The 16,509-nt window shown below is 35.4% G+C and overlaps 1 protein-coding gene across 14 annotated transcripts in view; it reads left to right on the top strand.

Annotated features, from left to right (window-relative positions):
- The window catches only part of AHI1 (Abelson helper integration site 1), a 223,168-nt gene that overhangs the window by 143,908 nt on the left and 62,751 nt on the right, over positions 1 to 16,509 (top strand). For 13 of the 14 annotated variants that reach the window (XR_012095048.1, XM_073022494.1, XM_073022495.1 and 10 more), the window contains one exon: positions 1,335 to 1,390. Coding sequence is in view for 12 of the 14 variants with exons in the window: in XM_073022494.1 (XP_072878595.1) it covers positions 1,335 to 1,390 (56 nt within the window). In the remaining 2 variants the exon portion in view is untranslated. Of the gene's footprint in view, positions 1 to 1,334; positions 1,391 to 7,387; positions 8,298 to 16,509 lie in introns of those variants that run through there. The other variant, XM_038000858.2, reaches the window with a different exon arrangement.

Below are 16,509 nucleotides of genomic sequence, written 5' to 3'. Positions count from 1 at the left end.
AAAAAAAAAAATTTACCCAAAACTGGTGTTACTCTATGAAGAAGAGTGTCTTTCCATCAAAATTACCTTAAAGATTTTATTACACTTAAGATGAAACTCTGTTAATTTGCTCTGTGGTAGTTCTTCAAAAAAGGATATCCATGTTTTACTAGACTCTTGTAGTCAGAAACTGTAATATATTCATCTTTTATCACTGGGTGCCAAGAATAACACTCAAAAATATTAGTCAATTGAATGAAGGTAGTATAGTGCTTTATACTTCACTGGCTAACAATAAATGTTAAAAAAAATTTAATGAAACAAAAACTGTTACTTTAATCATGTTTCATGATTCATTTTGAAAATACTCTTGCAAAGCGATAGAAAGTGATTGTTTGTGTTGATCTCACTTAATCCTTTACCATACTTTAAGAAAAATGAGTCATATGCTTTTAGAAGAAGAACTAATATTTAAACTAGGAATTTTACTAATTGCTATTAACAGACGTTGTAGTTCTTGCCTCTAGTCCTGCATATGACAACCTTTAGCATTATTTGAACAAACTGTGTTAATATCCTAAATTATAGGTTAGTTTGCTGGTAGACAGAAATTAGGAATTAAACAAGACCCACACTTGTGTTCATTTTTAACTTGAGTTAGACTTTGAACCAGTGTCTTTACAGATGAGATGTCCTATGTCACGTCCTGAAAGGCTGTTTATTACAAAGAAATGCAGTAGAGAACTTTGAGAACAAAAAGATAAATCCACACATGATAAAAGAATATTTCTCGAGATTAGCCGTCTGTGTTACCATTTTAAAGGAGGGAATCAGGGGAACATTTTTCTTCAGATACTCATGGTGATTGAATAAATAGAGTATGTCATAGTAGGAAGTCAGATGATCAAAGAGAAATTCAGATGGATTTATTTATTCTTTTGAGAAAACAAGACAGTGGTGATTCACTTCATAGCCCTTGTGATACTTCTTTTTAAAAACTTCATATCCTTGAATCAGAAATAAAACTTTCGTGGAAGAAAAGCAGCGGAGCCCAGATAATGGTGTGATTTTTGAGCGAGAGCAGAATATGGACGCATCTTGCACTATTGCTAGACATCACCTGAATGGGAAAAAAGGCTTAGCTAACCTTGAGTCAGTTTAGCTAAACTCACCAACTGTTTCTGACCAAAGAATTCATGATACATCTTTAAAGGATCCTGCCTTCCGAGTGAGACTTTTTTCTTGGAAGCTGTGTGAGTCATAATAAATGTTTTTCCACTAAAATGGCATAAATATTTTCAACATGAAATGGACAGGCTTAATAACCAAATATTCACGTTGTTTTCTTTCCACAGGGATTATCAGCATAGGAAGAAAGCCTTGTAACCATCAGGTAGATACAGCACCAACGGTAAGACAGTCTGTTGCTGCATTGTTAAAAGTGTTAAGAAACTACAAAATTATACTGGTTATAGTTACAGTGGCATTGTAGAAAGCTCTTACAACCTCCCTTTTGCCGAAAGTTATATCCCTGCAAGATTGGTTTATATTAATGTTGTTAACTTAGAGATAATTTATAGTTTTGATAATGTAATGTAAATATTTGTACAAATTGATTTTTACCATTCTAAAAATGAATGTTATTTTGTGCACCAGCATCAGCATCATTATTTAAAGTGAATGTTTTATAATAGTGAAAAAAGGCCATTATGCTTCATTTCTCTTATAGGTTACTTTGCTTTATTATTATAGAACTGAAGTCTTATCTTTTATCCCTCTTCTCAACAAAAGGCATTTAACAATTATAGCATCTATTCACTATATTTAAAAAGTTTTATTAATAAAAGGAAGAGAATTAGATTTTCCTTTTAGTCTCTAAATATAATATTTGTGTGAAACATATATTAGTTGCTAGTTTGCAATTAAAAGACTCATAAGGTGATATGGAGTACACTGTACATTCCCTAGTCCTACTCTTACTTCTTATCCTTTGTATTCATAAGTCTTCCAAGTACTTCCTATGATTCTCCATTTCCTGCTGTGAGAAAGATTTGGTGATATAGGTTGAGTATCCCTTATCCAAAATGCTTGGGACCAGAAGTGTTTTGGATTTTGGTCTTTTTCAAGTTTTGGAACATTTGTGTTACACTTCCTGCATCCCTGAGCCAAAAATTAGAAATCCAAAATGTCCCAATGAACGTTTTCTTTGAAAGTCATGTCAATGTTCATAAAGTTTCAGATTTTGGAGGATTTCATATTTCAGGTTTTTGGATTAGGGATATTTAAACTGTACCAATTAAGAAAATAAAGATGGCCGGGCGTGGTGGCTCATGCCTGTAATCCCAGCACTTTGGGAGGCCAGGGCGGGCAGATCACAAGGTCAGGAGATCGAGACCATCCTGGCCAACATGGTGAAACCCTGTCTCTACTAAAATACAAAAAATTAGCTGGGGGTGGTGGTGCACGCCTGTAGTCCCAGCTACTCAGGAGGCTGAGGCAGGGGAATCGCTTGAACCCAGGAGGTGGAGGTTGCTGTGAGCAGAGATTGCGCCACTGCACTCCAACCTGGCACCAGAGCAAGACGCCATCTCCAAAATAAATAAATAAAGATAATATTAAAGTATTTGAATTGTGTTGATGATTAATATATGCCTCAGTAGCAAATTGACTCTATTTTCTATTTGTAGTAAATCCCTATGATTGATTTAACATGTTTGATAACTTAATGTGTGGGACTCCAGAAAAGACCAGTACATGAGGAATTAGCATATTCATTAAAAAGTACTTGACTGTAGTATGTATGTTTCAGTTATCCTTTAGTAAATATGCTAAAAGAGTAGCCATAACATGATTATAAATTTTATTCTTTAGTATTAAAAAATTAAAGATGGCAATTAAGAAAAATTTATTATTTTAATATATTTGAATAATATACTCAGTCCTTTTTGATGTATTTTTTTGAGGAAGGATTGGCTGCTCTTCTCCTTCTGTGTCTCTGCTACAAACTAAGGATGTTACTACCTCTCTCCGTGACAGCCCCCCGGCTTGCCAACACTTAATCTTTACCCTTTCTCCATCACCTCTAAATGGAATCATAAGTCTGTTCATTATTATTACTCAATGCTCTCTGGTCCCAAACCAGGACAGGTAAAGTCTGATTTTCACAGAAATGTAATTTTACCTAATTTCCATCCTTGAACCTATATTCTCTTATTTTCTTTAAAGGGCTTAGGAGAAGATAATGATTAGGATAGGGAGGAAAAAAAGGAGTATGTCTAAATATGTATCAAAGTAGGATATTTGTAGCCCCAAACTTTGTATTCTGCTGACTCAAAAAGAAGTGATACCGTGATTTAAGTATCTGTTAGAGCCTGAGAAAAAAACAGAAAGGGAGTGAGCCAGGATTTTAGAATAGCTGAGGCTGGGACCCCGAGTGACTTCTCGACCCCAGACTTAACCCTCGATTCCCAGCTTACTTCTTTACCCATTTTCACGCCCACATCCCGCTTGCTCCATGTACTACCATGAATGGCAGTTCTAGGAAAGTGCTATATGCTAGTTGCAGCCATTAAATGGGTGAGGGAAATGAGCAAATGAGAATTTATCAGACCTCTTTTCAAAGGAAAGATGTTTCTTTCTTTTTTTTCTCTCTCTTTTTGAGACAGTCTTGCTCTGTCGCCCAGGCTGGAGTGCCGTGGCTCAATCTTGGCTCACTGCAATCTCCTCCTCCCAAGTTCAAGCAGTTCTCCTGCCTCAGCCTCCTAGGTAGCTGGTATTACAGGTGTGCGCTACCACGCCCAGCTAATTTTTGTATTTTTAGTAGAGACGGAGTTTCACCATGTTGGTCAGGCTGGTCTCAAACTCCCGACCTCGTGATCTGCCCGCCTCGGCCTCTCAAAGTGCTGGGATTACAGGTGTGGACCACCGCGCCCCGCCGGTATGTTTCTTAACATTCCAAGTTGGAATTCTGAATGAAGTTTACAGTAAATATATGGTTATGGTCAATCAAACTTGAGTTTGATTCTATAGTACTATAATATAATCCAGTGTCCCTTCAGTAAATAAAGATCAGCCTGAGAACAAAGCCACCTCTGTCCCTTTGTTCCATGTCACCTCTCACTCTCTTTTTAATTTACTTTTTTCCTTTTTGTTTTTGATTTACTACATGAACTTTGATTTTTTTTTGTTTGGGTTTTTTTTCTTTCTTTCTTACAAATAGTACCATATTTGTTTTTTTGAGATACCTTTAATAGAAAGTGAAAAAAAGTCTCCACATGACATGACATGACACCCCCTCCAGAAAAAAGAATCAAACCTCTATTTTAACTGTCTGTAATCACTTAATTTTTTTTTTTGGCATGCTGAGCTCTTAATTTTGTTTATACCTCAGAGTACATTTTCTAGTTGTTCTTCAAGAATTAGAAAATGGGAAGTGAATTATCCGAGTCTACATATTTTTAAATATTTGTCAGTTGCCTTTACTATTAGACAGCTTGCCAGGATTTTTAATTACTTGAACATAACCTTTTCTCCTCAAAATATTGTGGAAATTGATTATCTTTGCATTCTGGCATTTAGTATTGCAGAAGAGACATTGGACATCAGACTGCTAGTCATTCTCTTGTGTAAGGAACCTATGTGGCCTGCTCGTATATTATAGATATTGTTTTATTTTCTTTATACCTGATGTCCTAGATCAGTTTTGATGGTTAAATGTGTGGCTTTCTTTTCACTGATTTTTGTCCTGAACGATATTCATTCAGACACTGTACTATTGATAATAGAAAAGGTAAATAAGACATGAGATAATCATGATGTTAGATTATACGAAAAGATTTACATCGTGCCACTTTAAGAATTAGTCCCTCTGCACCTGCTGATCGCTTATAGTAAGTTAAGGATAATATCAGCCTCAGATTAATCAGAGGTTATTGTCTGAACCCTAAAAGGCAGGTGTAAAAGTTAGTTAATTGTTAAGTCAGCACAAGTTTGAGTCCTGTATTTACTTTATATGAAGGACTTATTTGCAAACCAAAGGGAAATGGCAACTAGCATAAGGAAGTATTCCCCCAGGAACATAGTTAAAACGTATCTACCTTTCAGTGTACAGTCATACGCGTGGCAAATCCCATAGCTTTTCACATTTTCTGGCAGAATTAATATACATGTAAAATACATTGAAACATAATAAGCCATACTGAATATATAATTTCTAATGTCTTGAGGAGTATTGTTTTTGAATCTCTTCCAGTGAAAACTAATATGATAAAATTCAAATGACGTCAATATGGCCTACTCGAATGAATAACTTAAATTTTTGTACAACTCCTACATTCCAAAGTTGTAATACTAATATTAATATTTTTAGTTTTTATTCGATGACCCTGTAACCCCTGGTAGAGAGAACAAAGCTTCTTTTAGCAAATGGATTTTGGGCAGTATATAAAATTACAGCTTGCGTTTTCACAGAGGCCTACACATCTATCACAACAGGTTGAAATAAAATCCAGACTGTCTCATCAGGATTATACCAACTATGAAACACTTGCCATGTGTCTTTGTCTTAAGTATTCTTTTAATTATTAGAATTTAAAGCATCCTAACCTGATCGGAAATTTAAATGTTGATTCATTATTCTTCATATTTATAAGACCAATTTTAAAAGCTATTTATTCCTTCTACAGTTACCCTTCTTCAAAGTTTTCCAAGGGCTGAATGAATTTTTGTCACATGATTTTTCATCAGTAGTAAACTTTAATATGCATTAGACTTATTTTGTTATTCTGAAATATTTCTGAGATGTTTGTAATGTTGTTTGCCATTAACACTAAACTTATTCATAAATGTATTGATCTGAATCATATAAATTAAATTTTATCCTGAATCTCTTGGATTATATAATATCTGTACTTACTCAACAACTGTTGAGTTGTGACTGTTGTTAGATTGTTATCCTTGTTTAGCCCATTCTGTAGATTCACAAGAGTGCCACCTATTGCACTATTATACTTTTGTATACTTTATACATATATTCATGTAAAATATGGCTGTTTCATATTTTAACATAATAATTGGGACAGCTTATATGTAGATACATGTATGAGTTCAAGTGAAATGTCCTTTATTCAAAGGAAGCACTTTATTTTCTACAATTTATTGCATTTTCCAAGAATTCATAGTATGTAAACTGGGGTGAATGGGCCCCTATAAAACTCATAAAGTAGAACCCATGGCCAATCTCTTCCTGTAGGTAATTGCAGGGTGGAGAGGGAACTAATAAACTATAAGCTTTTATAACTTGTCATAAAAGAACTTGTTTTCACTTATCAATAAAGTAGCAATTCAAAGCAGTTCTATTGAAATTCAAATATAAATGCAAAATATGTTCTCTTTAACAACCACTTGTAGTCTTCCATAATATAACATTTTTAAATATATGCACGTCAGTTTATTTCTCCAGACATTATAAATTATGAAACTTATGTTGATTTTTTTTCCCATTAGTGTACCCTGCTGGTATTTATGTTTTTCTTAGACTTTTTTCCCTCCATTTCTTTTTCAGTTTTGCTAAATTTTTCTACCTGAAAAACTCTTAAAATTCTGAAAATTTCATATTACTGGAAGATATAACAGCAGCATAAATTGAATTTTCTAAATTATCAGGAAACATTAGATATATAATATACATAGGATAGTAGTACCATACCAAGCACTGGAGAGGTATGGAAGTACTATGGGAAAAGTAGAAATACCAAAAAAAAAAAAAAAAAAAAAAAGGCATAAAACATGGTTTTACAGGTGTTTAGATATCATATCGATAGATAGATAGATAGATAGATAGATAGATAGATAGATAGATAGATAATGTGTCTTTGAGTAGTTCTTGATGTCATTAGAAAAGTGATCTGTAAACAACTAAACCCTAATATATGAAGTGAATAAAAAATTCAGAGTAATAACAGAAGGGATGTCATGTTACTGAGGCAGTTTGTGCCCAAGTATAGGAATATGGTGTAAGGCTTTGAGTGCTGTAGGAATTCCCAGGACTGAAGTGCTTTGGGAAGGCTGTTTAGAGTTGGAAAGTGCTAAACCAGATCTTGAAAGGATGAGATTTTTAAAACAATAGGATTTGCTAGACCAGAGTAACAGTGCGACCAAAGATCATAGAAGGGCACACTGTGTACCCAGAGTTTATAGATGAGTAGAAAATTTGACTGCAGCAGCGTAGATGAGATAGTGGAAGATTATAAAATGTGATTTGGGCATAATTTATAAAGATCCTTGAATATTAGGTTAACAGTTAAGACTATCTGTATAAGCAGTAGTAAGGCATTTGATCATGAGAATAATATGATCAAGGGAGTAATGTTTTAAAAGGATTAAATAAAAGCAGCTCATGGAATTGCAGGTGGTGGCGATAGGAAGAAGGTAACTGAGCTGTGAAGCTACAGAAATCTACATTTGTGGTGATAAGGATTTGAACAAGGGCACTATTGGGATCAATCTGGAAATGGAAATAGAGGTATGCTTATAAAAAAGACTTGGAGATGAGAGCGGATGAAAGGGACTCAAAGGAAAACTTGTAGTTCAAACGGGAGATCCCATTGTTGGAAGGCCCGGGCGTAGGTTATGGGAAGTCACATATTATAATTGCATGCAGATTCTTCACAATAGGCATCCAAAGGCCCCATCTGAGAAGGTGGCATAGGTCCAGAGTCTTTAGAAACAGCTGAGTCAGGAACGATTCTCCTCCTACCCACCTCCGAAATCTCTTCCACAGAGCTGTTTATCCAAACCACAAATATGATCATGTATTTAAGATTCTGTGGTGTACCTCATCACCTGCCAGATGAAAACTTAATTGTTTTGTATGTCATTTGAAACCCTTCCGCTACTTTTCTAAACTTGTCTCCGGTTTGTCCCAGTACTCACTCTGGCCACTGAGTTATTTGCAGTTCCTAAATATGCCTATGGTTTCTCACATAGAGAAGCAATGTTCAAAGTAAAGAACAATGATTCCAGAACCATATTACTTGGCGTCGAGTCCTGATTCTTTGGCTGTGTTTGCCTTTAGTCACGTTTCTTTACCTCTTTGTGCTTCAGTTTGCTCATCTGTAAATGGGGATAATACCTACCTCGTGGAATGTTATGAGAAATAAATGAGTTTATGCAAATGGGACCTCGATATATTTCTGTATACCAACTGCTGAATATTATTTAATTACAGGAGATAGCCAGATATTAAGGACGAGAATATATTTCAAGCTTGAGAAGTAAAACTAGGTCAAGAATCAAAGGGAGGACCCAAGGGTCCCAGTTAGGTCAAGGAGATCAGGAACAAGGAAACCTGGTGATCAGGAACAAGGAAACCTGGTGAATGTTGCCTCCCACAGCTGACTTGTGTCTTAGTCAATTTTCTTTCTTCTTTTTTTTTTTGTTGTTTTTTTTTTTTGTTTTATTTATATGTGTATTTACTTATTGCATATTGTGACTCTTCTCTGGAATCAGTGCAGAAGTTCAGTTACGCCAGGACAATAGGCATGAACTGGGACTATCTGGGGCAACCCTAAATATCTGATCACCTTATTCATCAGTTCTGTAAGTGATGATAGCCGAAGTGATCTTTTACAAATGTAAATCAGAATGGGATAACCTCCTGCTTAACACCCTCAGTAACTTCTCCTTATGTTTAGGATAAAACCCAAACCCTTTCCCAGGGCCTATAGGACCTTGCATGATCTGCTCTCTACCTATCTCTTCAGCATCATCCTATGTTACTCTGTTCTGAGTTTCTTGAGCATAAGTAACCTTTCTCCCACTCACCCATAGACCTTCAAATATTTGGTCTCTCTGCCCCTGAATATACACAAGCTTTTGCATAATAGGCTTTTTCTTGAGATCCCAGGTAAATGTTAACTTTTCAAAAGACCTTCCTTCACCCCCATTAGTCTTTATTATTACACCTTTTTTTTTCTCAGCAGTTATCCCAATTTGGAATTTTTTAATTTATTTTCTTATCTGGTCTTCCTCAGTTGGATGTAAGTTCCATGACAGCATGGACCATGTCCATCTTACTCACCGCTACTTATAGGCCTTCAGTGGATACTGCTTAAATGAATGAATATATATGTGATGAAACTATAAAAATAAATAAGAACAGTGGGCCAGCCTGGATGTGTGTCCATATTTTAAAAGTTGGAAGAAGAGCCCTCAAAGAAGACAAAATGTAGAAAAGGAGGCAGGAGATCAGGGATAATGTAGCATCTTGGAAACCAATGCAAGTATGGAAATGGAGGGTGTTTTTATGCTATCTCTGGGAGAATGAGAGCAGGGCCCAGAAAGGAAGCTGGATGGTCACACTAGGAGGCATGGTGAATCAGAAGCAATTCAAGAGGCTCATCATGAGAGGAGATGGAAAATAGAATAGCAATTAATTTAGCCCTGTGGATATGTTATTGACTCATTTCAGAAAAGAAAACATTTTGCCAAAAGAACTGCTGTGAGATAAACCTATATAGAATGTGAAATAAATATTTCTTTTTCCATGTTCTGTGAAAGTGAAAAGTACAGTTTGGGTAATTATACAACAGTATTCCATTCAAAATAAATATTTATCAGATGGAAGGAAAGATCCAGCAGTATGAATGAGGCAGGAGAAAGATGCAAACTGAGTTTTAGCATTTGACAAAGGAGTAGAGTAGGTCAATTGTGCAAGGTGTCTTACCAAGGGACTTACTTTTCTAATTGCTAAAATGAGGAGAGTTGAAAAAATTGATCTTCAAGTCAACTTTTGGGTCTAAAGTTCTGTGAGTCTTTTTCAACTGCTTGTATTGCTCAAAGACACTATATTAGAGCAGAAAAATGAAGCACATCTCTAGTGGTCATCCTTTGAATGCTCACTTATCATTTTATTTATTCTTAGGATTCAGTTAGAATTCACTTCCCTATATTATAATATGGCAGTTAACGCCCCCACCTTTTTTGTTGAAAACTTCATGCTGCTTAATAAGTGGGCATTGGTTAGTTGTTGTTGGTAGATCAGAATCTAAGTCTCTTCACTATAGGGCCCAGTCTCCACCTTCATAAAATCAGTGCTTGATAAACAATGCTAAGCAGTGGGATGTGGGATCCAAATATCTGTGCAATTTAGCCAGCAGATGGGTTGGAGAACACATGTAGTGTATATATAGTGTGAAAGAGGGAGGACACTGGTCAGGCTGCCTAGTGTTCTACTGAATGAACACCCAGTAATCTGTTTTCTTCATTTCATAAAATCTCACTATTTTTTCTAAGATAAGAAAAGGGGCAGGTGCAGTGGCGCATACCTGTAATACCAGCACTCCCAAGGCGGGAGGATCGCTTGAGGCCAAGAGTTCAAGACTGGCCTGGACAACACAGCAGGAACCCGTCTCTTAAAACATTTTTTTTTTTAATTAGTCAGGTGCAGTGTCATGCACCTGTTGTCCCAGCCTCTGTGGAGGCCGAAGCAGAAGGATCACTTGAGCCCAGGAGTTCAAGACTGCAGTGAACTACAGTCGCACCACTGTATTGCAGCCTGGGCAACATATAAATATTAAATTACTAAACTTAGTAGTGCTTTGTTGTGAACATTAATGATATAATAAAGGCTTACATGTATTGAACACTTACTGTGTTACCAGTATATAGTTCTGATATCTATGCCTACTTTTGTTCTGCATAATTCTATTTGGTAGATATTATTATTTCCATTTTATAAATTTGAAACTGAGGCACGGAAAAGTGAAGAGAGGCTTCCCTAGGATCACACACGTAGTAAATACAGAGCCAAGAAGTTATTTTCTCTTAACATGTTACATAAAAGCCTCTGAAGTTATTGAGATTTCCATCGAGAGTTTTTCAGAGACTGTGTTATCTACTAATATTGGAATATTGTGATAAGAGTATTGAGACATTTCTAGTATGTTTCTAGTCATTTAAGTTCAGCATATGAAAAGAGTATCAGTAGTTACTAAAGAAAGTGTACCCTTACTTGTGGATACATTCTTTTCGGGGAAAAGATAAAAACTAGTTCTATGTTAAGAATACTGTGTTCATTAATTACTCAAGTTTTGTTCTTTGCTACAGATAATTAGTATATTAGCTTTGCTCTGCATTCAGATCGTTGTAGTACAAATAAATTTCCTCTTATGTAAATATAGCTCTTAAGATGTTTGAGGACTGATGTTTCATCTTGTTCTTCTCCTTTTTAGGCTATGTCCTTTCTTTTTTTTTTTTTTTTAACTTCTCTTAGTATTGATTCCTTTCCAATTTATTTATGTTCTTCAGAAAAGTGGCATTTAGAACTAGACTTAATGTTCCAATTATAATACAAAAAATGTAGTGGTATTATTGGTTTCTATTATCTGGATATGTGGTTTGTTATTGAATTGTGACCTACCATAACTCCTTGATGTTTTAAAGATAGGCCGTCAAGACAGATCTTCTCATTATTTATATATTTGTGCCTCATACTATCCTTATATCTGGAAAGAAGATGAGAATAGTGTCTGCCTTACTAATATTATTCTGTTGTTTCAAGTACTAAATACTGTGTCTAACACACAGTAATTTCTCGGCCATTAACTATTACTATTTAACCCTAACTGCAAAGTTGTCCATTTATTTTTACTGAATTTCATAGATTCATTTTTGACTCACTAACCTGCTTGTCAATATTCTTTTGAACCTTGATTTTCTCAACTATGGTAATAGCTCTCTTCCAAACTTTGTAACATTGACAAGTTTTATAATGCCTCATCTAAGTTTTCTTTATTCAAAAACATTAGAAAAATATTAAGCAGTGCACAAAATCAAAATGGCAGCATTTTTTTTTCCTGTAGGCAATTTAAGTTTTTATTTTTAAGTAATTTTACCTGGGGAGTGTTATTACTTAATAGTAATTTCAGTGTTGTATTGTACTTTAACAAAGCATTTACTGCATGCTTTTAAAATAAGATATAGTGGTTACTTAAAATTTCCCTTTTCCAAAAGGAAAATAAAATTTGACCACTCTAAGGAAGCAGTAATATAGTCACTAGCAGCAAGCAAACCTTGAGTTAACAGGCCATGAAATGAAAGAAACAATTATTTGGAAAAGAAAAAATTTAACACACATTGTTATGGAGCATTACTTTCTATTTGGGGAGAAATTTAATCAAAGGTTATCAAACTACTAGTACCCTGGTTTTCCTGCCTAGATGGACATCTACCATCTGCCACTACTAATGTTCCATAGATTGTTTTTTTTGCCGTGATAAACATGTAAGTTCACCAAGTTTCATCTTCTTCTGATACTCTTCTTCTGATACTCTATCCTGTCATCTCAGTGTCCCCAGCAGTGAGATTAGTCTTTGACAGAGAGAGCCTCACGGCAGTCACTAACACAGACACCCTTGGTATAACTACATAATTGGGTCACAGATTAGCTAGATGCATAAAGATTAAGTAAGATAAATCCCTAGAGGGGGGAAAAACCCCTTCTTATTCTGTATTTGAAATCAAACTTCATAAAGTTTTCTTGTCAGCTTATCTCTGGCTGGTACTATCTTATGGCAACACATGCAGACTTCTCTGGGAGCACTTTTTGGATTCAGAGCTTATTTTACCAAATCTGAAAATAAATCCTGGTTTTCAGCAGAGGAATTCCAGTTAGTGAATCTGCATTTGATTTAGAAAATATGATCACATTTATAGCTGTGAGTGTTCTACAGAAATATTTTACTACAAAACACCTTTCCTCTGTGATAATTTGAAGAACTTCAGGAATTGGATTATATTTATTGGGCACCTACTATATATTGTGCAAAGTAGATAATCTCACTTGAATGTCATAATAATTCTATGAGATAAATTATCATCATCATCACCTTTTGCCAATGAGAAAACAGACAAAAGGTCTTTAAGCGTCTTCTAGAACCATTTAGATTTAATGTGTTAATTCATTATGATAAATGAGCCAAAAATATTAACTCTAAAAGCAGAGTCAGTTTATGTGAATAAACCATTAAACTCTAATGTCATTCAGTGACACAAGGCAAATTTTGTGAAAATTGAGAGCAGTTTAGGTAGTATTAACAGCAGTTAGCATATATGAAACAATGTATATTTTTAAAAGTCCTGCTACATACTGTATATTATCTCATCTGATCTTTGTAACGTAACTGTAACTTTCAATGGGATTAGGCAGGGAGTGTGACAATGAGGTTGGAGACAACAGGCACCACTGGAAAGGCTGAACAGAATGACAGCTAAAAAGAGCATGATGACCTTGATTTCCTCCTTCTTAATAAATCCACCATGGAAGTTATCTAAGAAAGCCAATTTCTAAAACATTTCTTGGAAAACATTCCATCAACCCACAAAGAAGTTTCAAGCAGATAACCATCTGAGGCTAGTGGATAGAATCTTAGTCCGTTTACTGGGAAGAGGGGCACTTCAGTTCTAATAGCTGTGGAGTGGGTTAAAGATGTGTAAGTAACAGAGTAATCTGGATGTGAGAAGGGGATCTTGGGGTTTGGTGGGAAGAAAGGGGCCCAGAAGCTGTGGTTTTTGTAGTGCACTGGCAGAGTCACCTGTGACCTTGAGAAAGGAAATTACAAACACCTGCTACACTTCAAACTATGCTACCCACATGCCACAGACAGCTGCTTGAAGAAAAGGAGTGAAGGAATGAGAAGGTGATTATTTGTATCACCCAAGAATGAGGTGATGGGGCTGCTTCCTCTCTTCCTTGAGACCTACTTGGTAAGCTCACTGTACACACTTAAGTTTCAGCTAATGTTCAAGCATGAATGACTGTCCAGCTGATATTCTAATCCTAATTCTGCTTTTCTTTCTCTTTTACTAGAAAAAAGATCTTTATAATCCATACTTACACTGTTACCACTTGGTAATTTAAAGAACCTAAAAATAAGCACAGCTCGGCTGGGCGTGGTGGCCCACGCCTGTAATCCCAAGCACTTTGGGATGCCGAGGTGGGTGGATCACGAGGTCAGGAGATCGAGACCAGCCTGGCTAATACAGTGAGACCCCCCGTCTCTACTAAAAATAAAAATAAAAATAATTAGCCAGGCATGGTGGCGGGCGCCTGTAGCCCCGGCTACTCGGAAAGCTGAGGCAGGAGAATGGCGTGAACCCGGGAGGTGGAGCTTGCAGTGAGCCGAGATCGCGCCACTGCACTCTAGCCTGGGCAACAAAGCAAGACTCCGTCTCAAAAATAAATAAATAAATAAATAAAAAGAAAATAAAAATAAAAATAAGCACAGCTCAATAAAACTCCTATCTTCCCCAGGACCTTCACTGGGCCTTTCCACTTTAGTTTTCTGTCATTGGTACTACCAGCTGTTTGGTCTTACGAACAATACCTTAGTGTAATATGTTAAGCTTAGCTAGTTCTCTTATGTCCCACATATATTGCTTTCTCCTTTGATTATATTTCCACAGTCTAACCTCTTTTGTCTATTTCCATGGCCAGGATCAAGGTTGTCTTCTCTGACGTGGAGAAATATGGTCTCCTTATCTGTACTTTTGTTTGCACTGTTGCTTTCTTCATCATAAGCAGCTACACTTCCTTTAACAATCATTTCCATGATGTTCTTTTTTTGTAACAGCTTGATTTGTATGTAATTCACATGGCGTAAAATGCACCCTTTTAAAGTGTACTGTTCAGTGGGTTTTAATATATTTTTAGAGTTTTGCAGCCACCACCTCTGTCTGATTTTGAAACATTCGTTGGCCCCCAAAAGAAATCTCATACTCGTTAAAAATGATCCCTTTCATTTCTTCACCTCTAACAACTATTAATCAACTTTCCGTCTCTATGGGTTTGCCTATTCTGGATATTTTATATAAACGCACTGTGTAGCCTTTTGTGTCTGGCTTTTTTCACTTACCATAATGTTTTCAAGGTTCATCCATGTTGTGCCATGTATCAGAATTTCATTCCTTTTGATGACCAAAAATAATATCAAGTATATGGATATGCCACATTTTTTATCCATTAATTCACTGATGGACATTTTGGTTGCTTCCATTTTTAGCTACCATGAATATTACTCTGTGAGCATTCATGTACAGGTTTTCTCATGGACATAAGTTTTCCATTCTCTTGGGTATATATTTAGAAGTAGAATTGCTGCATCATATGGTGACTCTGTTTAACCTTTTGAGGAACTGTAAAAATGTTTTCCAAAGCAACTGAACCACTTTACGATCACACCAGACATGAATGAGTGTTGCAATTTCTCCACATCCTAACGTGTTACTGATTCTTTATTATAGCTATCCTAGTGGATGGGAAGTGACGCCTCATGATTTTCATTTGCATTTCCCAATGACAATAATGTGAGCATCTTCTGAAATAACATTTGTATATTCTCTTTGGAGAAATGTCTAATTCAGATTCTTTACTCATTTTCTAATTCGGGAGATTATAATTATGTTTTGTTATATAATTATGTATACTAGATTTTTACACTCTGTGTGTGTGTGTGTGTGTGTGTGTGAGTGAGTGTCAGAGCTTATTTTACCAAACTGAGAAATAATTTTTGGTTTTCAGAAATGGAGTTGAAGTAGGCTTGCTCTGCCTATGGAGTAGCCATTCTGTATTCCTTTACTTTCCTAATAAACTTGCTTTCACTTTATGGATTCTCCTCTAATTCTAAAAAAGAAAGAGAGAGAGAGAAAGGAAAGGAAAGGAAAAAGGAAAGGAAGGGAAAGAAAGAAGAGAGAGGGAGGGAAGAAGGAAGGGAGGGAGGAAGGGAGGGAGGGAGGGAGGGTTTGAAGTTAACAAATCTGTATTTGGTTTGGAAAATATGGTCACATAGCTGTAGGCATTCTACAGAAAATATCATTCCTTGTTAATACTCAAATAATTTAGGAATTTAATAATAATTATACCTAACTCTTGAGTACTTAATATGTACCAGGCATATAGTATGTAAATATACCTATATAGTACATAAAAATTGTAAAATTTTATAAAATATATATAAATTTTTAATGTAAATATATTCATATTATTTGTATCTAATTAAGTTAACCTGTTTATTATTGACTTGTAAGAGTTATTTGTATAGTCTGGATACAAGTCTCTTCTTAGATACATTCAGCTCTCTGTGTCTGTAAGTTCTGCATTCACAGATTCAACCAACTACAAATGGAAAATATTTGAAAAAAAATAACAATATGAAAATAAAAATAATGTAAACAAAAAATAGTATAACAACTATTTATATAGCATTTACATTGTATTAGGTATTATAAATAATCTAGAGATTAAAGTGTATGGGAGGATTGTGTAAGTTGTATGCAAATACTATTTTATATAAGGTACTTGAACATCCATAGATTTTGTTATCCAGGGGGGATCCTGGAACCAATCCTCTAAGGGTACCGAAGGTTGACTGTATATGATTTGCAAATATTTTCTTCCATTCTATAGGTTGTCTTTTCTCTTTCTTGATCATATCCTTTGACACACAAAATGTTTTAGATTTTGATAAAGTTTAG

The sequence above is a fragment of the Chlorocebus sabaeus genome, chromosome 13 (genome assembly GCF_047675955.1).
Source record: "Chlorocebus sabaeus isolate Y175 chromosome 13, mChlSab1.0.hap1, whole genome shotgun sequence".
NCBI lineage: Eukaryota > Metazoa > Chordata > Mammalia > Primates > Cercopithecidae > Chlorocebus > Chlorocebus sabaeus.
This window is presented reverse-complemented; position numbering and strand designations above follow the sequence as displayed.